The 27485-nt window shown below is 38.5% G+C and overlaps 1 protein-coding gene across 6 annotated transcripts in view; it reads right to left on the bottom strand.

Annotated features, from left to right (window-relative positions):
- Window positions 1-27485, bottom strand: part of LRCH1 (leucine rich repeats and calponin homology domain containing 1) — a 202430-nt gene that overhangs the window by 86179 nt on the left and 88766 nt on the right. For all 6 annotated transcript variants that reach the window (XM_037986704.2, XM_007960367.3, XM_007960361.3 and 3 more), the window contains exon 2: window positions 17127-17271. In XM_037986704.2, the coding sequence (XP_037842632.2) occupies window positions 17127-17271 (145 nt within the window). The remainder of the gene's footprint in view (window positions 1-17126; window positions 17272-27485) is intronic.

Here is a 27485-nt window from a genome sequence, read left to right as displayed (position 1 = left end):
AAAAGCCCCTTTTTCCTGTTACCAAGTAAAAAGACAGATGGTTTTCAGTTTCCCTTTCTTTCTCTGCCCTTCTGGTGCTGAAGCCAACCACCACAGAGTGAAACATCTAAAAATCTGTACGTCATTCAGTGCAACTATTTAATAAAACTGCTGTGTGTTTGTGCACACATGCATAAAGTTTCAGAAGTTGTGTTCTTGTGTGAGTGTATTTATAGACATGCATGTATCTGTGTATGGGAAGGGGAGAGACAGACAGAATGGAAATACACCAAAATACTCTCAGTACTCCTCTTGGGGTACAGGTACAATGGATGGTTTTATTTCCGTTATTATACTTTGATGTATTTTCCAAACTTCCTACAAGTGCTTTTATCATCAGGAAAGAAACATCATTAGAAAATGATAAATGTGACCTGGATATGTGTTACATGAGTGCTCCTATTTGTGAAAATTCTTTGAGATGTGTACTTACGATCTGTGCACTTTTCTCAATATATGTCACTCTTCCATTAGAAGTTTGACTCCCCCCCTTTTGAGGGGGCAGGAATCTGGTTAACTGAAGGGCATCTCTACCTGATGGGCTCAAAAAAAGCAGGTGCTGTGCTGTGAAAAGAACCTTTCTAATCTGGGCACAGCCTTGTCAACACCTTGATATCTCTTCTGCTTTAGGCACTCAATGACCCATGTAACTATGTTTTAGCAAGAAAAGATACAGTCATATCTTCTCTCCATTGTGCAGATCCATAGCAAAAGCTATTTCCAGAAAGAGGCAGATTTTTCTCTAAGAGGGTCCAGCAGACGGAGGGAGGAGACTGAGAGCCCTCCTGGTAGGTTCCTGGCTTGCAACGGACCAGCCAGCTCTTCACTTTCCCTGGTTAGCAGGATTGGACCAAGAGAATAAGGGCAATGGGCCCACACTGGCACTCTCTCCTGGTCTCTGGGGGTGGTGGAAGGGAGGAGCTAGGGCCAGCAGTCTGTCTTTCAGCCTCACAGCCCTCCCACAGCTCTCTCTCCCCAGCAGGGGCTCATTGGGACTCTTTCGGCTGGAGGAGGGGGTCTTCCTGTTACCCTGCTGTGAGGGCTTTTTTCAAGCTCCAAAAAAAGGCTCCTCCGGAAAAAAGAACTCGGTTTATTAAAAGGTTGCAAGTAAATAATTCGAAATGTAATTTGTGGTTGTAAAATATCTGTTAATATGCAATTTTCTAAAGTGAGGATCCGCAGATGAAAAATGGCAAGTCTGTTAATGTGGAGCCATACGTAAACCTCCTTTTGCAGAGGGGTAATGAGAACAAAGACCAATATTTTCAAGAAAGTTCTACATTCCTATTTTTGGCAGAGTTAACAATTACAAGTTCAGATCTTTCTTACGTATCTTTGCCTGGAAACTCAGTGTTACACTCTTTGAGTTATCTGTCTCACTAGTTGGTACAGGAATCTAACCAGATTAGCAGACATGGAATTGGGAGAGTCATGTATCATACTACTTTAAGAAACACAAAGAAAGCTCTGCTCATTCAGATGTGTGAGTATTTGAGATTACATAGGTTTATTCTCACTGGAAATCTTCCAGGGTGGATACTTACTTAAAACAAAATAAAATTTAGGCTTATGAAAACATTCATGGTCTCTTTGATGGGAATGGATGCTTTTTACACTAAAAGCTGCTGATGGAATGGCCTATCTCAAATTCATGTTCCATACATTTCTTGTTTACACTGTAGTTAATCATCTGTAGACTTACCAATTCACCATGCCAAGAATTTAGTCATCATACAGCATGCCACAGACCTGGGGCACATTTCTTCGACTTCATCCATCTGCTCCCTCTACTTCATATATTTTATCACAGGATGTTCCTGTATTACTTGTAATTTCCCCAATAGAAAAAGGAAATACATATGCACACAAAAACCCATTTGCTCTCCAGCAAATATTTAGACAGGAGAGGAAAAGCTGCATTCCCTTTAATCCTCTACCCACTAGCAACCACAGCAGCAGTCTCAGCTTTTTGAAACCACTCGTCTGGCAGCAATTTTTCTCAAGCAAGTAAGTGCCTCAGGCCACAATCCACTATCGTACACCCCTGGTCTTCTGCAGCCTTGGTGCTATAAACAGGCCCTATGCTGAAAGAACGTTTGAAAATAAGGCCATATTGTATCTGACAAGCTACATCACCAGAGCCAAGTCTACACCCTACCCCTGCCCCAAACCCATCTCTTGTCACTGTCCCTGCAGAGTCTGGGTTGAAGATCAGGGTGGGGAGGAAAGAGAAAGAGAGGGAAGGCAGTGAGCTTTTACCAGATCCATATTATTGTGAATGCTTCATCTTCCATTTTTTTCAGTTAAATGACTTCCTGCTAGATTCATTTGTCTATTTCATCATTTCAAGATGAAACAAGGCAGCTCAATGTAATCTAAACATTCTTGGCAGCCTAAATTTGCAGGATACATTTATCTTGGCTTCAAGTACCACTATCCCTCACTTAACTCCTAAATTAAGGAATTTACAAACCAAATCACTTTTTCTAGTTTTACTTTTAGAGTATTATTTTGATGTATTTTGACTATGGCACTTATTGATGTCCATAGTTTGAGTCTCAATCTTAGTATCTGATATTATTTATTATTGGTTTATCAAAAGGTTATTTTCTTTAAGATATGTGATTATAAAGACATTCTATGTTCTTACAGGTGATTTTATTAACAGCATAATATCTACATTTTTAAATTCTACTGGAATATACCTCTGTATTTTCAGTAAATGGGTTCACTTAACAGAATACAGAAAATTATTTTCACTTAGAAAATAATTTATAGAAAAATTTATATAACAAATTTACTCAATTGACTGCTTGGTGTGGCAGAAAAGTCACCAATTACAAAAACCTTTCAGACTGTCAAGAGAATGCCCCTCCCAGACTACGCCAATTTTTAAGCAAGAAATAAAGAAAGGCCACCAGTTGTGTAATTATAAGACCTGGGTTCAAATACCATAGAGATGATTTACCACAAATCAGGTAAATCATTTAATCTCTCTGGTTTTCTCAGCTATAAAACAGAGACGATAAGACCTACCTAACACAACATTATAGATGTGAAAGTGCTTAGCCCAACACTACATCTGTATATAAAAATTAAACCTCACCCAGCCACTAATGTGGCAAAACAGCGAGGAGGTGACCAGAAAGAGCGTAGGTGTGCTCAGCTCTATTGTACAGTCACATGTTGGTTGCTTCATGATGACGACACCTGCTTTAAAATGCTTCATTATGCCATTGTGTTATTGTGTGACCATCACAGAGAGGACTTACACAAACCTAGGTGTCCAGCCTAGTCCATCGCTAGGCTCTATGGTATAGCCCATTGCTCCTAGGTTACAAACAGGTTACTGTACTGAATATTGTAGGCAACTCTAACAGTGTTAAGTATTTTTGTCTCTAAACACATCTAAACATAGAAAGGGTAATGTGTTACACTCAGATGTTAAGATGTGGCTACAATGCCTATGTCACTAGGCCACAGGAATTCTTCAACTCCATTATAATCTATACCACTGTCATATGTGGTCCATCGTTGACCGAAATGTCATTATGTGATGCATGACTCATTTATTAATTTTACTTATTGTATACACTAATAGCTAAAATTTCAGCCACTTTTAAAATATGGTTTAATGATTCCCTCATTGAAAACATATACCAATTAAAAATAAAGATGATTGCTCAGACATGCCAGGGTGAACCAGGCTGGGCTATAAAATTTCAGGCCCAAACAAACCATGCACCTAATTCCAATCTGGATAACCAAGACTACAAGATATAATCCTATAAATGACATTTTCTCTCATCCTTCCTAAGTCCAGAATCCTGCCATTTCGCTGGAAAAGCATGAATATCCAGGGGTCGCAATCTCTGTTTACTACTTGTTTTCAAATAGTAACGGAATTATTGATGTAAAGTCATCAACCATCACAGAACTATTAAGGAAATGACACAGGCCTGAATCTAGAGAGTCACAGAGAAAGCTGGGCAGGTTTCACAGCGTGGATACTCTGGGCTTACCCAATACTGAGTCTCAGCAAGGGAAGGGAGCTAGCCAGGATCCTAGCTCCCTTGTTGTTGGTTTGAATATTATTGTCTGCGTTGGCACTTGACCTACAGTAAACAGCAATTATTTTACTTTAGCCTAGTAAGTTTCCTTTTCACAGGATACCTCACCTAATTTTGTTTTTATGCTCTTTTATGAATACCCTGTTAGCTTCTCATTAAAGGAGTAACTTTTTGCTGTTTTGCATATGACACCTGACTGTTGTCTTTAGGGGCACACAGCAGTGAACAATATCCATAGAGAACCATTTCCTTTCTCCTGCTTGTTCCATTCTGAAAAATCCAGCATGGCAAAATGTCTCACCCTTGTTTCCCCTAATGACTGAGTGCTTCCCCTTCATTGTCTGCCCTCGCCCCACATCCCACCATCATTAATTACACGTCGGAGACAATAAGCAACAACAACAACAAAAGCTTTGCTTTGAGTTGCCTGGTGACCACGGTCAACTGTAATTTGATGCTATAAAGCTAAAATCAAATAGAGACTATCTTTACGCTTAAATGTAAAGCTAAAAAATAACATTTGATGTTAGTTTTTCGGACAGAGATTTATTATTATCTTATATATTTATATTTTATATAGACTCTTAATTAAATAATATACATTAAATCTGGGAGCCTACGTTTAAATCTAACTTTGAAAGCAATTATGCTAACTACAACCTGACTGTGGCAATCACTTGAAGACTTACAATGTTTTCAGACTAGAAAAACAGAATCATCATTTCAATTGAATCTGAAACCAGTCTTGAAAGCTATACCAATCAATTTCACACTCCATACACATAAAAGCCATGTTTTGAGAAGGTAAAAGATTAACTTTAGAAAAGAGAACTGCAAGAAAACAAAACAGAGTGTCTAAAGTGAATCTGAATTCAGGCAAATTTCTGCAACCGTCATTTATTTCACTGTGCATTTTCCTGTGCATACCTGCACCATATTTGGCTTCGTGCAACTGAACTGGTTTCCCACAATAACAGCCTATCTCCTCGTGAGTATAAATAAACCACTGCTTAAAATATTCCTTTATATATGTGTGTGTGTGTGTGTATAGATATATATATATATATCTCCCCAACAGTCAGCAACCAATGTAAGCTACCAATGTCTACAGTTAGATTTCAAAGGGCAGTTTTGATAACTGGCTCTTAATTATTTTCTCTCTTTTCTTCTAAGAGTTTTTTAATTCCAAAAGATCAAGGCCTATTTTGGGCTCTAAACACTATTGCTTTAAATTTCCTCTATTTTAAAATGGAATTGAATGCTCAAAATCAATTGAGCTTTCAAAACAAGTGTGTTTTGGATGTTCAAAAAGAACTCAATATCTAATACCAGCAAAAATATTAATTTTTCAAACACTTTTAGAAGCGACAGTGTAGACGTGGGGTTTTAAGTATTAAGACTTGTAGCCGCCTAAGTTCTGGGTCTTGAAAAATACCACTGTGCAGATCATTGCTCCTGGCACACAGGAAACTGTCACTAAATGACTAGGAAAAATACATGGGCAGTGGAGAGAACTCTCCCACTTTTCGGAACTATGTTCCAGATGGAATCAACCCTGGTTTCCTACTATCAGGAAGGCATTCCTACTTTGCTTCTCTTCCATACCACCTCCCAAAGCCTAGAAAATGTATACATTTTCAAGTGGTTCTCCTGCCTCAGCCTCCTGAGTAGCTGGGATTACAGGTGCACACCACCACGCCTGGCTAATTTTTGTACTTTTAGCAGAGATGAGGTTTTACCATGTTGGTCAGGCTGGTCTCAAACTGCTGACCTCGTGATCTGCCTGCCTCAACCTCCCAAAGTGCTGGAATTACAGGCCTGAGCCACGGCGCCTGGCCAAAAATAAATATTTTTTACTTTAACATCTTTCCCCCATAAAAAAGGAAAGGGATACTGATACTGACTTAGGTGAGCACAGTCTACTGAGATCAATTTTTACCCAGGGACGTTAAGGCAATAACAATATTCATAACAAAAATTAAGATGCCTGAATATTGCCATTTACCGTTTGAAGACGCATTCCTCTCCATTTATTTCAAGAAATGTCTGAATGTGTAATATAGATTAATATGCACGGATATTAGTGTATGTACATCCTTTTTTCCTACGCATCCCTCCAAGGAAATGAATCTTCAGAGAGCTTCTATTGCATAACTTGAAAACTACTAATAACTAGATTCTTCTTTAGTGTTCTAATATTTTTACACAAAGAGGTTACTCTTTGCCAACAATACAACAAAATCCACTTACTTTACTCAAATACTAGCTCTTTTGCCACTATGTTTCTTAACCTGTATAGCAATTTGCATGATGACACAGCATGCCACAAAATTTAATTCAACAAATCAACAAATATTTCTTGGCTATTATGTATAAGGCACTGTGTTGGCGCTAAGACAAGTGTTCTATTTATATTCACAACCATCTTGTAATATAAGTACTAAGACCTCCCACTTTTCAGACACAAAAACTGACATTCAGAGAATTTAAATAATTCATTCTAAGCTGCCTGGCTAGTGAGTGTCTCTGTGTTCAGGGTTGAAACCGGGTGGGTCAGGCGTTAGATCAAAGTCTGTGGTCTCCCCTCTACACAGCACAGCCTTTTCTCATTTACTCTGGAATAAAAAGTATAGGTAAACCAGGAAAACAGTGGAAGGAGGGCACAGAATTCCAAGCAGCAGGCAGTGAGATACTGAACTAGTAGTTAATGATTGATTTATGTAAAAATGATTAGAGGAAAGGGGTCAAAGTTCATTTCTGAGATTTCGACCTGGGGTGCTGGAGAAAAACAGTAGGAGCATGAACAGAAGCAAGGACCGAAGATACACTAATTTGGAAAAGAAGAAAATGGGCTTAGTCTAACACATACTGGAATTTGAAGGTCACTAGGACATCTAAGAGGAACTGAATATTAGGGAACTGGGGAAATGAGGGCTAGTGCTCAACTGAGTCAAAGGGATAAAGAATATATTCGAGACACAAGAGGCATAAGGTCTTGGAGAGAAGATTTAAGACCAAAGCTTTGGGGCATTCTAGCAGTAAGCTGCAGGAAGAGAAATAATATCCAGATACTGTAATAGAGAAGAAACAGGAAGAGGTAGAAAAGTGACCAGGAAAGCGTGTGGCCAAATACTGAAAAGTCGATTATTTTCTCCACCTGCTGAGTTCCTGCTCTGTCCAAGACCCTGTTCTAAGCTCTGAGAAAATACAAAATGTGTGTAAATCCTAAGACTTTATGTCTAACATGACTAGTCAACTTCTCTCCAAGCTGATATCACTACATCCTACCTGAACATCGATCACGTATTTTAAAAGTACTGTGGCAGCAGATATTTCCTTCTGGGATCCTAAAAATCTAAGTTAAAAAACTTAGTGACTCCTAAGGAATACAGAAAGTGAGACTTCCTTTACCGATCTTATCACGCAAGGTGGAATGAAAGGACTCCAGGCTGGTCCTAAGAACTCTGTAAACAACTGCTTGCAGGTTTTTGGCACCGTGATCAAATGTTCAAAGGTTGCCTCTGCTGAAAATCCCAGGCTGTTCTCTCCTCCTGGTACTGAGGTCACAACGGTCTGGTTCTGGGACTAATTTACTTGAGGGGCCACAACTCATAACAGTTTACTTAAATTCCGTGAAGGTCACCCATTCAAAGTATTGACTGAACAAAGTAAATGAACGGCCCTAAAACACTAGTTACTGCTTCAGCCCCACCCCCCACAGCCACCCACACACAAACAAGCTCTCCCAGTTCTTAGGACATAGGATCTGAAAGGAAACATTTCACCATCCCCACTGAATATCACTGCTGATATTCTTTTCATTCTTTTTGGTTTTTGCTACCTACAGACCTGTTCAAATAGTTCATGAAGGTGTACAATTCTTGTATGTGGTGATAAGAATCTGAAGTATTTGGGCTGGGCGCAGTGGTTCACGGTTATAATCCCAGCACTTTTGGAGGCTGACGCGGGCGGATCATCTGGGATCCGGAATTCAAGACCAGCCTGGCCAACATGGTGAAACCTCTTCTCTACTAAAAATAAAAAATTAGCCGGGCGTGATGGCGCATGCCTGTAATCCCAGCTACTCGGGAGGCTGAGGCAGGAGAATTGCTTGAACCCGGGAAGTGGAGGCTGCAATAAGCTAAGATCGCACTCCAGCCTGGGTGACAGAACAATACTCGACATGTCTTGATAAATAAATAAATCTGAAGTATTTGGAGTATCAGAAAAAAATTGTGAACAATTTTGCAACAGGCAAAAAGAGTACCAGGTGCCTTGTCTAACGTACCTTTCCAGGTTATCTCTGCCTGCAGACCTGCAGATGCAAAATGTGTTACGATGGAGGAAATGCGAAGCCCCAAATTAAAATGTTAAATTTGCTGTACTTACTATAACCTTGCATACCAAACTTAGAAAACATATATTGTTTTCAAGCATATGTGGAATATTTACAAAATTAACTATACATAGCAAAACATGACCAATCTAAATGAATCTATTTCAAACAGAAAATATTCTCTGACACAATATAACTAAATTAAAAGTAAACTTTTAGAGATAACTTTAAAAACTGTTCTATAAATATTTAGCCCAGGTGTGGTGGCTCACGCCTGTAATTCAAGCACTTTGGGAGTCTGAGGTGGGTGGATCACTTGTGTCCAGAAGTTTGAGACCAGCCTAGGCCACAGAGTGAGACTCCATCTCTATAAAAAAATCTAAAAATTAGGTTGGCATGGTGGTGCATGCCTGTAGTCCCAGCTACTGGGGAGGCTAAGGTGGGAAGATAGCTTAAGCCTTGAAAGTCAAGGCTGTGGTGAGCCGTAATCACACCACTGCACTCCAGCCTGGGTGATGGAGCAAGACACTGCCCCCCACCAAAAACAAAAATAAAAAAGAAATTTAACACTCACAAGCCACAGAAGTAATACCGGAAAGTAGAAAAGACTGGGAGTGATTAAAAACCACTGCACAGCAAAACTTTTAGGAGTCAGCTAAAGCACTATACACAGGAAAACTGTGGACTTAAATGCTCCTATAAAAAAAGAAAAAATCGGGCTGGGCACGGTGGCTCAAGCCTGTAATCCCAGCACTTTGGGAGGCCAAGACGGGCGGATCACGAGGTCAGGAGATCAAGACCATCCTGGCTAACACGGTGAAACCCCGTCTCTACTAAAAATAATACAAAAAACTAGCCGGGCGAGGTGGCGGCGCCTGTAGTCCCAGCTACTTAGGAGGCTGAGGCAGGAGAATGGCGTAAACCCAGGAAGCGGAGCTTGCAGTGAGCTGAGATCCAGCCACTGCACTCCAGCCTGGGTGACAGAGCAAGACTCCGTCTCAAAAAAAAAAAAAAAAAAAAAAAGAAAAAATCACTAGAAATCAATGAGCAAAATATCCAAAATCAAAAGCTAAGTTTAAAAAAAGTTATTAAAACACACCATCTTCTGTAAAAGTGGATAAAGAAAAAGAAAGAATGCACAAATTTATAGTATCAGAAATAAAAATGAGAACCAACTATAGCTACAGTAGAAATTTTAAAAATACAAAGGCCTTCCTTGTTTAAATACTTATTTTGTTCCCTTGGAAAATCCCTAATATCTATTTTCACAATTATGAAACTGTCCTAAGGAGCATGGAATGCAATAGAGATCATGTTCAACAAGATAACAGAGGTGAAAGTGCTTAGTGACCTATAAAATATCAAAGAAATATATCCCATTCATTTCTATTAATTATGAAATAGTGTAGCTTAGGGATAAACCACTTTCCTATATCCTATCTAAAGTTAAGGGTTGTTGAAGGGCTCAGATTTGATGGTGTGATGGTTAAATCTTAAATCCTATTTAGCTATTAAGAAGTAGTGGTGGCTGGGCATGGTGGCTTACATCTGTAAATTCTAACACCTTGGGAGGCCAAGGCGGGCAGATTACTTGAGCTCAGGAGTTCGAAACCAGCCTGGACAACATAGCAAAATTCCATCTCTACAAAAACAAACAAACAAAAAACACACACAAAAATTAGCTGGGCATGGTGGTGCACGTATGTAGTCCCAGCTACTAGTGAGGCTGACATGGAAGGGTCACCTGAGCCCAGAGAGGTCGAGGCTGCAGTAAGCTGTGATCACACCACTGCACTCGAGCCTGAGCAACAGAGCAAGACCCAGAAAGGAGAGAGAGACAGACAGACAGACAGACAGACAGACAGACAGACAGACAGAAAGAAAGAAAGAAAGAAAGAGAGAGAGAGAGAGAGAAAGAGCGGGGAAGTGGTGGTGGTGATGATCCTCGAAATCCACATCTTTCATATATGTATGTTCTTTTAAAAAAAAAATTCTCACTTCTTCTCTACAGTACTTGTTATAGGACTTGGTAAAGTGCAATGTTCTTAGAGGATATATAGTAAGTTGATTATTGATGAAATGGCAATGTTTCACGGTGCTTTTTATCTGTCTCGTTAGACAAATAAATGCAATTTGGAACTTGTTCATTTAGGGCTGGCAGAATAAACTTTGACAATCAAATAAACAAAAAAAAATATACAATTGAATTAGGAGTGGGTATTTACCTCAGTTCCAGAGCACTAACCTGCTGCACAAAGATCTTAACAACTCTGTTAAGATCAGAAACAGAACTGAAAACAAAACCAACAAATTCTGACAGTACTCTAGTTATCAAAGTCATAATATCCCTTTTGTGTCGCTCTGTCCTTTTTTTCAATACACACACTGATCTGAAACAACAGCTATGATCCGGTGATATGTAATAATGGGAAAATCCTCTTTGGAAGTTATGCCAAGTATGAACTATCCTAAAAGGAATGGAATCTGATAAGAAACAGTCAATCATTCACGCAGTCACACTTCATAAAGCCTGTCAGCTACCAATGGCAATGGACATAATTTTACAGGCACAATAATTTATAAACACATTAATAATTTCAGGGACCACTGGCTGCAGGTTCCACCTTGATAAAAGATGCCCAAAGAGCACTAGAAAAGGCAAAGCTTAAACTCCACATGGTTGGCCGTGCACATGCACTGGATGACTCCAATGGCCCCTTCTATCTCTGCTATCCTGTGAAAAATGTTTTCAAATTTTAAGCCAGTTCACTTTCAAACTCCAGTTCAGTTCACTGTGTTTTTGGTGTCTTTCTGCTGAGCTGTCATTTCACAAAACAAAACCTGGCTACCAAAGACCAGCTCGAAAATATACATGAATATATACATGAATATATACACTAAAGTTTCCTCATTTTCCCTTTGAATGAGGTAAGAGCTTCATGAAAGAATGTGGGATACATATTTGTATTGAATGGAACAAAATTCCTCCTCCTTTCCAGTTTAGGAAGACACCATCAATTTTTTCATTTTTTTTAGAGAGAAGAAACACCACCCCACAATGGAGACTTTCTTTAGAATTATCAGTGCAGGGAGAGAAGACGTTTCTTCTACAAGTAAGAAGAAAGGTAGTTAAATTTAATTCTTAGTTCACAACACAAAAATACAAAGTCTGTGTTTTCTAAGGCAATCCTGGCATGCAAGACGCTTGTCCCAATCCAAGATGACTCCTCAGTGTGACTCCCAAAGGAATGCGGGGATACTGGTTATAGGACCATCAGGAAGTTGGCTCTTTCTGCACATTGTTCAGCAGCCAAAAAGAATGCCAGGCTGCAGAGAAAGCAGCCAAAACAGATTCCTTTTATGGTGTGATAACATTTTGTTCAAGAGACCGCCCTGTTCTTTACAGGCAATGCTTCAGAACCCACTCCTAGTAGGTGGGGAGAGGCTGGGACTTCTAATGAATATAGCAGGCCTAGCTGGGTGTATTTCACCCTAGAAAAGTAAAAGCACTCACCAAGAGTTCTGGAAGCAATATGATCAAATACTATACAGAACTTTCATTTCTTGGCAGCTGCTACCCGTGAGATGAGACTTTTTAACCAAGGTCCCTATTCTTAGATTCACAACACTCCTACTATTGCCAAGAGTTTTGCTAGTCTGGGTTATTTTATTTTCCTACGGTACATTTTCTTCATGAGGCTCATCAACAACAACCTCTCCAGCATCTTAAAATAGATTTTTAACTTTGTGAGGCTTTCCTGTGTAATTCAGGTTCAAAGTGTTGGTTCCTCTATAGGAACAAGTCTTGCTTAATCATTTTTATTGTTCTTGGCCACATTTCTTGGATTAAGACACTTTAGAACAGGAAAAGACACAGTGGCATATATACTAAACTAACATAACCTTTTGTTGTGAACACCAAGAGGCAAAGATTAAAAGCCCAGATCCTTCAAACACAGGCTACATAAACAGCAATAAATTAATATTTTCCACAAACATAACATTTCTATCACGTGAGAAAATGTGAAAAATATGTAAGTGTTTTTAACTGCACTTCACAGTAAGGATTTTTTTCATGTGCTAACTAAATTTATCTCTAGTTTGGGACTAGAGGTTGTTGGCACCAAGCGGTCTTTTGACATTTAAAGACAACCTATTAGCCAAAAAGCTGGTTAGGCAGTGACATATCACCACCGCCGCGGCCACCACCACCATCATCGTCATCATCATTATCATCACCATCACTATCACCATCACCATCAAATATTTATGGCTGTTTACTCAGCTGAAATACACAATATACTCCAGAGGGGGTAATCAATTTTGAATGGTTCCCATGAATTCAAAGTAGCTTCATATGGCATCTCTCCTACTTTGGAATATACAAAATTAGTAATTTCTACATGTAATTTATTGAGAGGAGAAAAAAATCTAAATAGAGTGAGATCATGTTGATTTTAAGTATAGACAGACAAAATCTGTGAAAATTTGAAAAGCAGCTTCTTTGCACTATTTTATCTAACAAGTCTTTCTTCTCAGTTAATAGATACAAGAGGAAAATTTCTAAGTGCTACAGAAAAGAAAGTATTTTAGGGTACTTGTTTATAAAATCAGACAAACTTGCCTATTTGTTAAAGCTCTTTCAGATCATACCATACTTGATATCGTCTACCTTAAGGGTGAGCTCAAAAGTAATTTACAGTTTATTTAATTTTAAGAAATTCACACCGACTTCCCTATACATCAAAATTAATGATAATGTCCTGCATTGATTATATATTTCTTTCTTGGATATATAAGGTTTTTTTTTTTTTGGCATGCTATCCCATTTATAACTCCTGCAGAAAAAAACACTAGATTAGCTCTTCTACAAAGCAGTGTGTTTACAGCATCCTACGTCTCTGTGTATGTTTCAAGTGAGGGGATTGGCAGTCTCTCCCCAAAGGCCAAAGTCAACGAAGTCCACTGCGTCCCTTCACCATACCCAACAAATATACATTTTATTTTGCTAACTTAATAATATCCAGGAGGAGCAGAAAAGACATGAAAAGGCCACAGTGGCTAACCCTGGTTGTTGTGGAGGAGACATCACGTCGTGATCACACACAGGCACGATATTCTGAGTTCCTCCTGCTTACCAGGCTTGGGGATAGCTGGGAGTGGGGTGGTAGTCTGTGGACAGGAAGAACTCACACAGACAACACTATCATGTGCATGATACTACTCAACATCTGAGAAGACTTCAAAACAATTTTATTAGATGACACTGGTATTTTCTAGATACAACTACGTATTTGGAAGTAAACAAATGTGGCAGTCACTGTTTCACAGATACTAATAAATCTTTTAGGCAAAAGCTATATTGCATTCAACATCAAATCACTCCCAAACTGATAAATATCTCAATTTCAAGGGTCCAATTCCTAGAAGACATGTTTCAACTATACCCAATAATCAAATAGGAATTAAAGGCTTTATAATTGAGTAACACAAGAGAACCAGCTTCTTGATTACTTTAAAGATTATTCTCATTAATATTTTTATTTTATTTACTTATTTATTTATTTCGAGATAAAGTCTCATTCTGTTGCCCAGGCTGGAACGCAGTAGCACAATCATGGCTCACTGCAGCTTCAACCTCCCAGACCCTCTCACCTCAGCCTCCAGAGTAGCTAGGACTACAGGCACAAGCCAGCACACCCGGCTTATTTTTTTTTTTTAGTAGAGATGGGGTTTCAACATGTTGCCCACGCTGGTCTTAAACTCCTGGGCTCAAAGGATCTGCCTGCCTCGGCTTCCCAAAGTGCTGGGATTACAGGCGTGAGCCACCGCGCCCGGTATACTACTTTATGTCATACATTTATACTCACGTAATAAATTTTATAGGAAGTTTTAAAAATAATTGTGTGTGTGTGTGTGTGAGTATATATATGTATGTATATATAGTATCTGGCTTTCAAAAAGTTTAGAGGATAGCCACACATTTTTCTTATATCTTTATACAATACCTCAGACAGGTAAGCTTTTTCTCATATTTTCTCTATTTGTCAAATTCCTTCAAAGAGCACATGATTCAATACGGGAGAACAGGTCTCAGACATGGTATTATTAAAAGTAGCAGAAGTGGACAAAGAAAAACAGAACAAAAACAGAATGACCCATGTACGTGGAAGAAAACAGATGCAACCATGAAGCTAAAAATTACAGACTGAAAACAATATTTAAAGAGTTAGATGCTTAACAGCTTCTTTCTATATTCTTTTTCCTTTCCATTACCAGGAATTCATCACAAAACACTGCTTATAACATACCACATGGTCCTCTTCAGCCATCATCGGTTTCAATGAATTCGCCATCTTTGCCTTAAAACATCCTCATATCCATACTCCAATGTATACTTCCTACCCATCTGAAGACAGCAATAATCTATTCTCAACTAGGTGTGACATGGAAACTAAAACCATTTTACTAATATTCTAAAAATATAATATACATTTTAAGATTACATTATCTGGTATGCTTAGCATTTTAAAATCCCTATCATCATAAAAGTAAAATGTTATCTATACCCAAAAGTTTCTCAATGAACATGGACTAAATACAACAATGCAAAGTTAAATATATAGACTTACTGTATCCAGGACTACCAGTAGTGAAAATGTCACAGCAGGACAGGAGTAGGTAAGTGAACTACACATGCTTTCCCCTGTATATGTTGGAATTAGAGTACAGATGTCTTAGGGAGATACTGATCCAAATTCTATAGACACCTATGCTTACTGCACCAGGAAATTCCAAGGTTATTAACACCCTACTACATCAAAAACAGCAAGAAAATTCAAAATGATCAGATAAGTCAGAAATCTGCAGACGTGAAGATTAGATACATGAGCCTCCAGACGATCCTAACAGTAACCTACACCTTATTTACCAAAAAGAAGTTAAGGCTACTTAAAAAACTGCTAGGATTTTTTTCAACCCTGATAAAAAAACAAATGCACTTGGCCAGGCACGGTGGCTCATGTCTGTAATCCCAGCATTTTGGGAGGCCGAGGCAGGCAGATCACAAGGTCAGGAGATCGGGACCATCCTGGCCAACACGGTGAAACCCCGTCTCTACTAAAAATACAAAAAACTAGCAGACGTGGTGGCAGGCGCCTGTAGTCCCAGCTACTTGGGAGGCTGAGGCAGGAGAATGATGTGAACCCGGGAGGTGGAGCTTGCAGTAAGCCAAGATCACACCACTGCACTCCAGCCTGGGTGACAGAGTGAGACTCCATCTCAAAAAAAAAAACGCACTTCTACAGAAATGCAATGGAAACTCTTTATTTTATTTTATTTTATTTTATTTTATTTTTTTTGACATGGAGTTTCGCTCTTGTCTCCCAGGCTGGAGTGCAATGGCACAATCTCTGCTCACTGAAACCTCCACCTCCCAGGTTCAAGCAATTCTCCTGCCTCAGCCTCTTGAATAGTTGGGATTACAGGCATGCGCCACCATGTCCAGCTAATTTTGTATTTTTAGTAGAGACGCGGTTCCACCATGTTGGCTGGGCTGGTCTCAAACTCCTGACCTCAGGTGATCCACCCGTCTCAGCCTCCCAAAGTGCTGGGATTACAGGCGGGAGCCACCGCACCCGGCCAGAAACTCATTTTTGACTGCAAGGAAAACAAGAGAAAACCAGTAATTTTCAGTAGCCAACTAAATCAAAACAAAAATCAAAACTAAATCAAAACTAAAAAACCACTGACATTATACCTGGTTCATTGAACTTTCTGAACTTTGATGTCAGGTATATCTGTTACTCAACACAAGCCTTGCTCCCCTTTGCACACCAACATGACACAACTGACATGAGTAAAGGCTACATTCAGGCTTACAATTGGGGATCTTGTATTCACGGTAAAGATAGATATGATAAAACAACTTCCGTCCCTCTCCTGACATCCCAGACATAGGGAAAGGATTTAGCATTCAACCAGAGCACCTAGCTGCAAAGTCTAAAACCAAGGCCTTAAAATAACTGATTTTCTTAACATCAGAGCTACTCAGGGGCATTAATACATGATACCATGTTGTACATAATCATTCAATGCACATTACTAAACCATGCTCCGCAAACACTGACCTAAGTTAGTGGGATGGAAAGATAGATAGCAAACTTTGTATCTGGCTAGAGTTGTTCAGTGCTCCTCAACTTTCTTAAGAAGGCTTAAAGTGAATGGGCTCAATTAGTACGAGGTAGCAAAGCCCAATGTTATCAATAATTGCCAAAGCTCACCCAGGCTTTCTCTCTTTTTTTTTTTTTTTTGATCCTTGTCTGTCCCGACAACCAAACTCTTTTTCACTTCCTTTATACTTCCTCCTCCAAAATCTACATGAATACTTGAAGACAACATAATTACAACCTTACAAATACCAAGTAGACAAAGAGAATAAATGATATAAATCATTTTTTTAAAAACCCTTGTCATATTGACATTCAGGGAAGTCTTGCACCAAGAGCAGTATTAACAACATTACAAATTTATTAGAAAAGTTATTACTTAATACATCTTTGTGGGATCTACATCAAAGAAAAATCAAGAATTGCAAAGAGTGAAAAAAATGGATAGAAATGAAAGCATAAGTTTTTTATTTCTTTCATTGAATTTGATTACAACTTTTATGTTTAACCTACCTCAAGTTCAGGTAAGTCAGCATCTGGAGATTAACGATGGCTTCAGGAATGACTCTGATACAGTTGTGATACAGATTAAGAATTTCCAGTGATACAAAATGGCACAATTCCATTGGAACTTCAACCAGTCTGTTTTTAGATAAATCTATGAGAAAAGGAGAGAATATTTTCTCAATAAAATTTGAACAAAATCAATATACTTTTATTAACCACAAACACTGTTTTTCTTAACATTATACATTTTGACCAACATTATCATTTTTTTGCACCTCTGTTACTACAGCGTTGTGATTTCTATTTCCTTTTTCTATTTCCTTGACAAATTCTGGAACACATGGGATTTGGAAAAGCAAAAATGCCGTTAAAACTTTTTAGCTCTCTAAAGAACTTTTTACTGTATCTAAAAATTATTTTATTTCCAACTCATTCTACCAGACAAGTATGTAAAATGCTATCTTTTTAACATATCTGAATACATACATATTTACCAAAATTATTAATTCAAGTTTGCCTTTTTTTTTTTTTTGAGACAGGATCTCACTTGGTTGCCTGTACCAGACTGCAGTAGCACGATTTCAGCTCACTGCAATCTCAACCTCCTGGGCTCAGGTGATCCTCCCACCCCAGCCTCCCGAGTAGCTGGGACTACAGGCACGAACCACCACGCCTGGCTAATTTTTGTAGGAACATGTCTTTTATATTCTTTACAAATGAACACATAACAGACAATAACCAAGTATTTTATTCACTAGAATTACTGAGAGCTTATAATATATAAGACTGAGATAAATTGTGTCTATTAAGAACTGATTCTATGAAGCACAATCAGCAGTAAAACTGGACACCACTGGGCAAATGTACCAAAGAAAGCAATCATAGTCCTCAGAACAGTGTAATCATACAGTATGGCCTACAGTATTACCATCCCAATGATAAAATTATGCAATAGTCCTTAATATCTTAATATCTAAATAGTCTTTAATATCTTAATATCAAAATGAATGGAAGACGTGACTGTCAAATTCCATAAAACATAGAATATAAGGAAAGAACCACCACTTTTGAAAACAACTCAGCAATAATAGATAACCTCACCCTGTATCAGGAGGGACTCAAACAGTAACTGAAGATTATCAGTAAATACGTAACATATACTTAAGGAACCATACCTTAGCCAAAGAAAACACAGAAAATGTAAATATGTCAATATCACAGATTAAATAGATGTTAAAGAGCCACCTTCCCTCCAATAAATAAATACACAAATAAGCAAAATCAGGACTAGTTAGCTTCAGAGGGACAATTCTAACAAACTTTTAAGGAATAATTTTGAGAATGATGGTTTCCAGCTTCATCCATGTCCCTGCAAAGGACATGAAATCATCCTTTTTTATGGGATCATAGGGAATACAAAGATCTTATACTATCAAAACAATTCACCTTATAAACAGACCAAAGTAAAATAGTACATGATCATCTTCAAGGATATGTAAAAGGCATTTGGTAGAATACAATATTTATTTTTAAACAACCTTATTAAGGGATTATTTTATATATTTTACACACACCAGCAAAATGACACAAAAGAAGACATATAATTTATGATAATAGCAAAAGGGCAAAATCCCCAGCAAATCTTAAGGAATATGCAAAATTTATATGACGAAAACTTTAAAATGCTACTAAGGCAAAATTTTAAAAGGTGATGACAATTAATTATATCTGTATAATTTAAGGCACTTCCAATTTAAACAAAAAAATACTTCCAGAATTTAAAAAAAATTTGTTGGGGTTATTATACAAGTTGATTCTAAAGATCTCACGGTAAAATAATGTGAAAATAGTAAAGTATTTCTCAACAAAGAAGAGCCCTGAGAGGATGAACTCTCCTGGATACTAAAAACACATCATAAAGCAATGTGGTGGATAGATGGGAAGGTCAATGGCATGAATTACTAAGATGGGAAATGGGTCAAGAGACATACATATGGAAATCAAGGCCATGGACCTGACTGGTAGAGGTCTGCACAGCAGAAGGTGAGCATCAGGCTGGCAAGTGAAACTTCATATGTATTTACAGCCACTCCCCACTGCTCACATTACCGCCTGAGGTCCGCCTCCTGTCAGGTCATCTCGGGCATTGATTCTCATAGGAGCACAAACCCTACTGTGAACTGTGCATGCAAGAGACCTAGGTTGCGTGCTCTTTGTTAGAATCTAATGCCTGATGATCTGTCACTGTCTCTCATCCCCCTCAGATGGGACCGTCTAGAGCAGGAAAACAAGGTCAGGGCTGCCATTGATTCTATATTATGGTGAGTTATATAATTATTTCATTATATATTACAATGTAGTAATAACAGAAATAAAGTGCACAATAAAGTAATGCACTTGAGTTATCCCGAAACCATCCCCCACTCTGGTCTGGGGAAAAATTGTCTTCCACAAAACCGGTCCCTGGTGCCAAAAAGGTTGGGGACCACTGAAGTATGTAATAAAGGTGGCATTTCAAATCAACAGGGAAAAGACACAAGGCCAGTAATTTGAGAAAACTGAATAGCCATCTAATACGAACCAAAAAAAAAAAAAAAAAAAAAAAGATGACTACCTATCTCACACCTTTTATCTCAATAAAGTCTAGATGAATGAGAGATCTACTGTGAAAAGCCGTAACAGCACCAGGACCGCATGGGTTGTGTTTACGATCTCAGAATGGGGAAGGCTTTGTATGAATAGTATAAAGCGAGAGTGCCAAATTCAACACACACACAAAAGTATGGCATTTTTAAATCAAAATCTTCACCATAAACATTTATGACAATCAAGGAATGGGGGAGGATGGAAAGTTCTACAATTCATAAACCCAATAGGCAAATTTTTTATACACAGAAAGAGTTTCTACAGTTGACAGAAATAAGACAAATCGTAAACAAGGAAAAAAAAATAGATATGAACAGATGGCTCACAGAAAATGATATACGAATGGCTCTTAAGCATATGAAAAAAGGATCAACCACACTCAAATTAGAGTGACACAAATTACAACTACATGGGATAGTATTTTTCATCTATTAGAATGGTGAATATAAAAAAATCTGATAAACACATTGTAATACTGAGGCCATGGTGATGTGAACGAGGGATATTTTTCGGTAATATCTGTAAATATTACAAATGCACATACACTTTAACCTAGCAGTCTTTCTTATCTACAGATATTCTTATACATATGCAAATGACCTTTTTTTTTAGCATGGTTCCTTTTTTTTTTTTTTCTTTTTTTTTTTTTTTTTTGAGATACAGTCTCATTCTGTTGCCCAGGCTGGCGTGCAGTGGTGTGATCTCAGTTCACTACAGCCTCTGCCTTCTGAGTTCAAGAAATTCTCCTGCCTCAGCCTCCTGAGTAGCTGAGATTACAGGCATACACCACCACGTTCAGCTAATTTTTGTATTTTTAGTACAGATGAGGTTTCACCATGTTGGCCAGGCTGGTCTTAAACCCCAGCCCTCAGGTGATCTGCCCACCTTGGCCTCCCAAAGTGCTGGGATTACAGGCGTGAGCCACCACGCCCGGCCAGTATGGTTTCAAAGAGCAAAAGATGGAAAGAAAATAAAATACAGGACTGGTTAAGTATTAATATACCATTAACAAACATCATAAATATGCTAAAATTAAATCAATTGATATTAATATAATATTAATTCTATTTTATGTGATGGAATGTAATATTAAACATTATATTCCATAATGGAATACTAATACTATGCAGCCACAAAAATGAATGAAGCAGCTCTATATGTGCTGATACAAAACAAACTTCAAAATAGATTCTAAATGTTTAAAAAAAAAAAAACAGTTGCAGGACAGTGCATATAGTATTTGTGGGTTTTAATGAATATTTACATAATTATTTAAATATAAGTAGATTATGTCCGGAAAGCTATACAAGAAACTGTTTAAAGTGGTTGTTTCTGGAGAAAGGATCTCTGGCTAGGCAGACAGGAGTGAATGGGAGGATGACTTCTCACTGTAGATACTTCTGTGTCTTTAGAAATATCACTGCATTGCTTATTTGATTGTGATATGTAATATATACACATTATGATAACATACGTAATTGTGTGTATACATATCTCTGTCTCATTCGCCCATCAGCATTCTTATTCTTTCTCTGCACAAAGAATTTCGTTTCACTTAAAAAGAATTAAGAGGCCAGAGCAAACTGTGAATTTCCTCATATTAAATTAAGGAAAATATTGAAGCAAGCGTCCTTTCACGAATGTTTAGAATCTAAATAGAAAAGAATTCCAGAAGTCTCTTGCGTTCTTTCTTTTTGAAACACTTGACTAGACGTAGTGATCTTGATGTGCTACACGGCTGGAAATTTGCCCAGGAAACTTGTATGTGTTGTTTCCTTCAGGTTCAACTCCAAAGAAGTTCCACTGAGGGTCCAGTTTACATTCCAAACTTTACCTTTCCTGAGAACTGCTAGAACTATACTATCTAATTGAATGAAAAAGATATAGAATATATGCGCGTAGAATATTTCAAGAACTATTTTAGGTAATGAGAGTGTTTCTGTGATTTCAGTGTCACTAATGTTTCTTTAAGCAAGAAGAAAATAGTATTTTTGTAGAAATACTGTCACATAGCTACGAACCTTTTAAAGGACAACGAGGCATAAAATTAATAATAGAAACCACTCTAACCTGAGAGCAGAAGACTAGTTCTAAATCTACAACCACCTGAAATGTTTGAGAAAGTTGCTCAATTTTCTAGGCCTCTGTTTCTGAATAGGTAATACTGAAGTATATAAAACTAGATGAGTTCTAACATTCTTTTCAGAGCTCAGATTTATGTGAATAAGTCAAATTTATTTTGAATTCAAATATTTTAAGTCAAAAATATTCAAAATCCAAGAAATTTTGTTTCATCATCATAATTAATAGCAGCAGTTAAATATCACAAGAAGTTATAAAATACAAACCCACCAATACTGTAATTAAATATTCGCATATTATGTTAATAAATTTGACATTTCACTGTAGAATATATATTCCATCATATAATCTGAATTTTAAAAGTGTTCTGTTTTCAAACTTGGGAAAAATGTAATAGTAAGACAAATAAGTTACAAAATGACTTACAAATTCAGCTAATATTCAATTCTGGGCTAAACTTACTAATGGCATCATTAATAACCATTTGCTAAAAATGTGCTAGAATACTGCACTAATTAGCATATCAGTCTGGTATTTTCATTACTATTTACAGTGCAGATTATATTTGCTCTCCCCCCTTCTTATCTTTTCTTCCATAATCTCCAGGTTTAAAGGGAAACTCTGGCATTTTTTCTTCCAAGTAATTTCTTCCCTGGCTGTCTGACTGCATCCCAGAAGCAGCTGTGCTAAGGGCTGGTCAGAGCCTCTCAAGGGATAAGATTAGTCCTGCTAGCTGAAAGGAAAAGGAGGTTTACCTGATACAGCCTTCATTTTCCCATTATTTTAAGTTGTGTCTGATCTCTTTTAATTCTTGTTTTTAATTACGCTATTCTATATGTACTTTTTTAGGATTCCTTTCTGAAAGGAGCCAGGCTACACATTACACATTCATAAAGTTATAAGGTAACATTGGGCTTCTGCCATGCCCAGGCCTACATTGCTGGACAAACAGGCAGACCAACTGTCCACTGAGTTAGTGACAGTTCACTTATGCAATGGGTCCCCTGTTGTCTTGGGTTTGTGTTACAATTTCTACATTAACAAGGATGAAACTATATTACAAAATCTACACACAGCTTAGACACTTTCACTGGCTATACAAAAACAGTTCCCCAGATCAGCATTGCCCAAGTTAAAGCAAAACAGAAAAACAAAAGTTTTCCTTTTTTCTTTGTTTAGTTTCATTCACTCCATGCTGAATTAGGTATGCATCCTCAATAAACACTAAGGATGGAGTATCTACGGAAATGGAAAACCACTTCAGGCCTGCTTTCAAGGAGTTTAAATTTTGAAAAGTAAGATGAGGCAAACCAGGATGAAACATAAGGCAGGATGCCCTAATTGTGCTTTAAAAATGGTACAAATAAAGAGCTAGGCATTTGGGAGAAGGTAGACGAATGACAGTTGGCAAAGTTTGTCATGCATTGACCAATTCCAGCATGCCTGACACTGGAGCTTCACATCTGGCACCTCATTTAAACCACTGCATGTAGCAGCAGTAGCCCCACCAACCTAAAGATGACAAAACTAAGGCTCTGAAAGCTTCTGTCACTTATGTGCCCAACGCTAAAGATGGATACAGCTCCCCACACAAGACCACTCTTTCTCCATGGAATAATACCAAGCAAGACCAGCTTTATTATCAGGAAGATACAGCAATTAAATCTTCACTGCACTTTTATGTGTCCAAAATTCAACCAAGATAAAGTCAACATGGTCTTCGTATAAGCCCGGAAGGTAAGAAAGTGATGAAAATCATGGATAAAAAAGGAAAGTACTGAAAAAAATAGGTCGGCTGATGGGCTTAACTCTAGAAGTAACAACATGAAGCTTGGCTCGAATTGCTGATTGTATTAACCTTACATAAACACTCTATTTTGATGCATAGGCTTCCAAATATATGACTTGCTTTTTCTCTGAGTTATCATTTAATCCTCAACTTTGTTAACAGAAGAGAGGAAGAGGGTGCAAAAAAAATGGGCATGTTTGCTTTTTGATGCTTTGCTTAGGCTGATACGGAAATCATCTTGTGTCTTTGAGAACCCACCATGGGGAAAACACCTAGAAGGGAAGTGGAAGTGAGTCTGGATCAAGATGTTTTGACTCTGATAATCCAGAATAGATAATCCCTTTACAAAGAGTGGGAGTGAAAGATATACGTACATGTTCAAAATTTTTTCTGTCCTGATAACCAAGAAATAAAACAACGTCTGGTCCCTCTTTAAAGGGGAGAGAAAAAGAGAGAAAGGAAGGAATGAATCTAGGACTTGGTTGAACTAAAGACATGAGAGGGCACTCTGTTCATGGTTCACAGAGAGATATGAGCACTCCTAACTCTGCCATTGAAAGGGCAGAGCCATGCCGGAAGCACCACTAACAATGACAGATACATCAAAGTGTGAGTAATCAAGGTTCTCCCACTCAGGAAAGACAGAAAGAATAAGAACTCATAGATAACAGGAAAATGTTAAAAAGGCAATTAGTATCTTTATCTTCAAGGGCAACCAAATAAGAGGGGGCAAATGGGCAAGGGGCTTTGAAAAGATGGTAGGGTCTGAGTGACAGAAAGATAAGTAAGCTTTTAAAAGCTAGAGACACGTGCTGATAAAGAATTTGTGTTTGCCTTTGTTATTTCTTGCTCTAATTCTATTATCAATATGCTTGTATAGAGGTGTTAGTGAATCGGCTTATGAGCTATTTCCCTAAACAAAATATTTATGTATTGTTTCTCAATCTTGTTGGCACACTGCAATCACTTAGAGAGTTTTTTTTAACATCCTAAAGCCTGGGGTTTGTGGCCAGAAACTTAGACATCAGGATTCTGGAGATGTCTGGCTGATTCCCACTGTGCTATGGGAAAGCCAGGTGAACAGATGACAACCTATTTCTGCTTTCTCTACCTAAACCAAGCCTCCACAGATGTTGCTGTCCTAAGAGCAGAGGTAGTTCCCAGAAAGGGTGTGGTTTGGATACCAGGCTAGTACCTGAGAAATAACCTAATTTGGGAAAGAAAATCTTAGCCAATCTGGAATTAAGCATTGCTAGGTTAGATTCTTACTCTGAACTCCTCAGTTAGTTTCTGATACAATCAGAGCAACAAGAATCTGACTTGGAATATGGAGTTTTGCATATTTTGAGTTGTCCATGATCACAGAAAATTTGTGGGGTTTTTTTTCCTCATGTAATCCTCATCACAACCTAGTGAGGCAGGTGCTGTTATGATTCCTAATCACATGCAGGCACTAAAGACCAGAGAGGTTAGGTAACTTGCCCAAGGACACAGAGTCAGTCAGTGGCAGAGCCAAGAACTAATCCAGTTTTGTGTGACACCAAAGTCCTGTCTTGAATCTACTGATTCTGCCTCATAGAACTGCATACAGGCAACATCAGTTGTTCATATGGGTATAGCTTGTAAAACAAACAAAAAAATGACTGACCCATTTCAGGTGCCTGGTCACCAGGCATTAAAAAGATTCTATAGTTCTGTACTAAAAGTAAGCGACCTCTGGCCAGTTCCCTAATATTTTCTCCAGAAAGAAGAGCACATGTCTTTAGTGCCACATATCCTCCATCCAGCCCATGATGGGCATTGTCCTTTCCTGCTGGAATCCCAGCCTGGGTCTGGCTCTGCAGCGCAGAGCTGGGCCGCCACAGCTCTATCTGTGCCAACATACCTAGGCAGCAAACCGGAACCCCAGAACCACGTCCTCCCCACGTCCACCTCTTAATGGAAGCATTCACATGAAAGCCAAGCAGCTAGAAATAAAACAATAAGAGTCACCGCTGCCAAGATAAGCTTTGCAAATCCTTAAAATAAAGTAGCCAGATGAATAAAAATAAGCGGGGTAGGGTAGAAAAACAGTCCATGGAATCTGGTGTGCAGTCAGCACGATTGGAAGGACAGTGTTGTTTCTGTATGAAAAAGGAAAGTGGTGTCTCAGGAGGATCTGGACGAGTTCCCCGCTCTCCAGCAACAACATCCTGAGTTATCAGCCACCACAGCCATCGAGCAGCCATGCCGAGAGCCATCAAGCAGCCGTGCCGACAGACCAGGACAGCTGGGAACCTCATTTGCAACATCTTGTTTTATGGTCCGAAGAGAAGATCTCATCTTGAAAGTCGAAATCCATACCAGTTCCACAGAGGAAGACCAAATGACACCATAAACATGTTATTGTGGAAATTTAATTTCAGAATCTTAGCACACATCATGATGTCTCAATAACTGGGTAAGAGGTGAATCTGTCACTTATTCGTCTAAAGCCCTGGCCCACCACAAAAGTGCATGGAACCTGCTGTTTTCCCAGTACTGAGGGGGCTGCTCTGTTATCTCCACCCTCTTGCTGCTCTTCCCGGGACCACTGCCTTGGTGGAGACAGTCCTTGGGTAGAGGTAGGATCTAGGGTCATCTGCCCTCTTTGGACAATCCATCCCTATCTTCACCTAGGCAGGCAAGGGTCTCTCTAGAAGAATCTCAGCTACATCTTTCTAACCATCCTGAAATTCCTGTCTCAGCTCTGCAACGTCCTCAGTGTCTGACCTTCACTTCCCACTCCTCTAGACACCCCACCCAGCCCCATGACTCAGCACCCATGGGGCACACATTCAGAACTGCCCTGCAGCAAGGGAGTGCTACCCAGCCAAAAAAGCAGAACCCATGGGCTGACTCACCCCTGTCTCTGCAGACAAAACAACCCGACGCTTCCAGGGTTAAATGGGCAGAAATATTAAGCAGTTCCTTACAAGTTTTGAGTGAGTAAAGATCTCAGCCTGCATCTCTTAAGAGATCAACAAAGAAGTCAGGTCAAACAACAGAAATGTGATCAACAATTCTCCAATATGAACCATGAGGTCTTCCCTGATCACCTCCTTAAAACTTCTTTCGTAACCATCTTAACCTTCTTCCTCTGTTCTACATTTTCTTTTTATCTTAGCACATAAATAACCTTCTAACATAGCAATGCAATTGAGTCGTGTAGATAGATGTGAATTTTCTCTTTTCTCCTCCTAGAATGTAAGCTCCATGAAAATTAGGATCTTTGTTCATTGTTGTACAGTAAAAGCTTAACAAATATTCATTGAATTGAATATTTATTACTAAGTGAGCTCTGACCAGGTCCCTAATATTTTCTCCAGAACAAAGAGCCCATGTCTTCAGTGTCATGTTTCCACCCAGCCCAAGATGGGCACTGTCCTTTCTTGCTGGAAAGCCAGCCCGGTTCCAGGTCCTCAGGTCAGACAGCTTGAGTTCAAATTCTGGTCCCACCACTTAGCTGCATGAACTTGGAAGTAATTAATTAATTTCTCTATGCCTCAATTTCTGCATCTGTAATATGAGGACATTAATAGTACTGGCTCCACTGAATTAGTGAAAGGATTGAATGGGATGATACATGTAAAGCCCTTAGAGCAGTGCCTGCCACAGAGTGAAGCACTCTAAGAATAACCACTATCATTATTATGATAGCTATTACTGGGTTCCATGAGACACAAATAAATAAATAATAGTTCTGTACAATAAGTGAAAAATCTGTAAGTTAGTTTGAAGGTTTCTCTTTCCACTAAATTAGTGCTCAACTTACCTAACAGTTTTCTCTAGCTCCATTCAATGATCAATGTATCTATATTCCCTCACTC

Source organism: Chlorocebus sabaeus, chromosome 3 (assembly GCF_047675955.1).
Source record: "Chlorocebus sabaeus isolate Y175 chromosome 3, mChlSab1.0.hap1, whole genome shotgun sequence".
Classification (NCBI taxonomy): domain Eukaryota; kingdom Metazoa; phylum Chordata; class Mammalia; order Primates; family Cercopithecidae; genus Chlorocebus; species Chlorocebus sabaeus.
The sequence above is the reverse complement of the archived record's forward strand: the minus strand, read 5'-3'. Positions and strand labels throughout refer to the sequence as shown.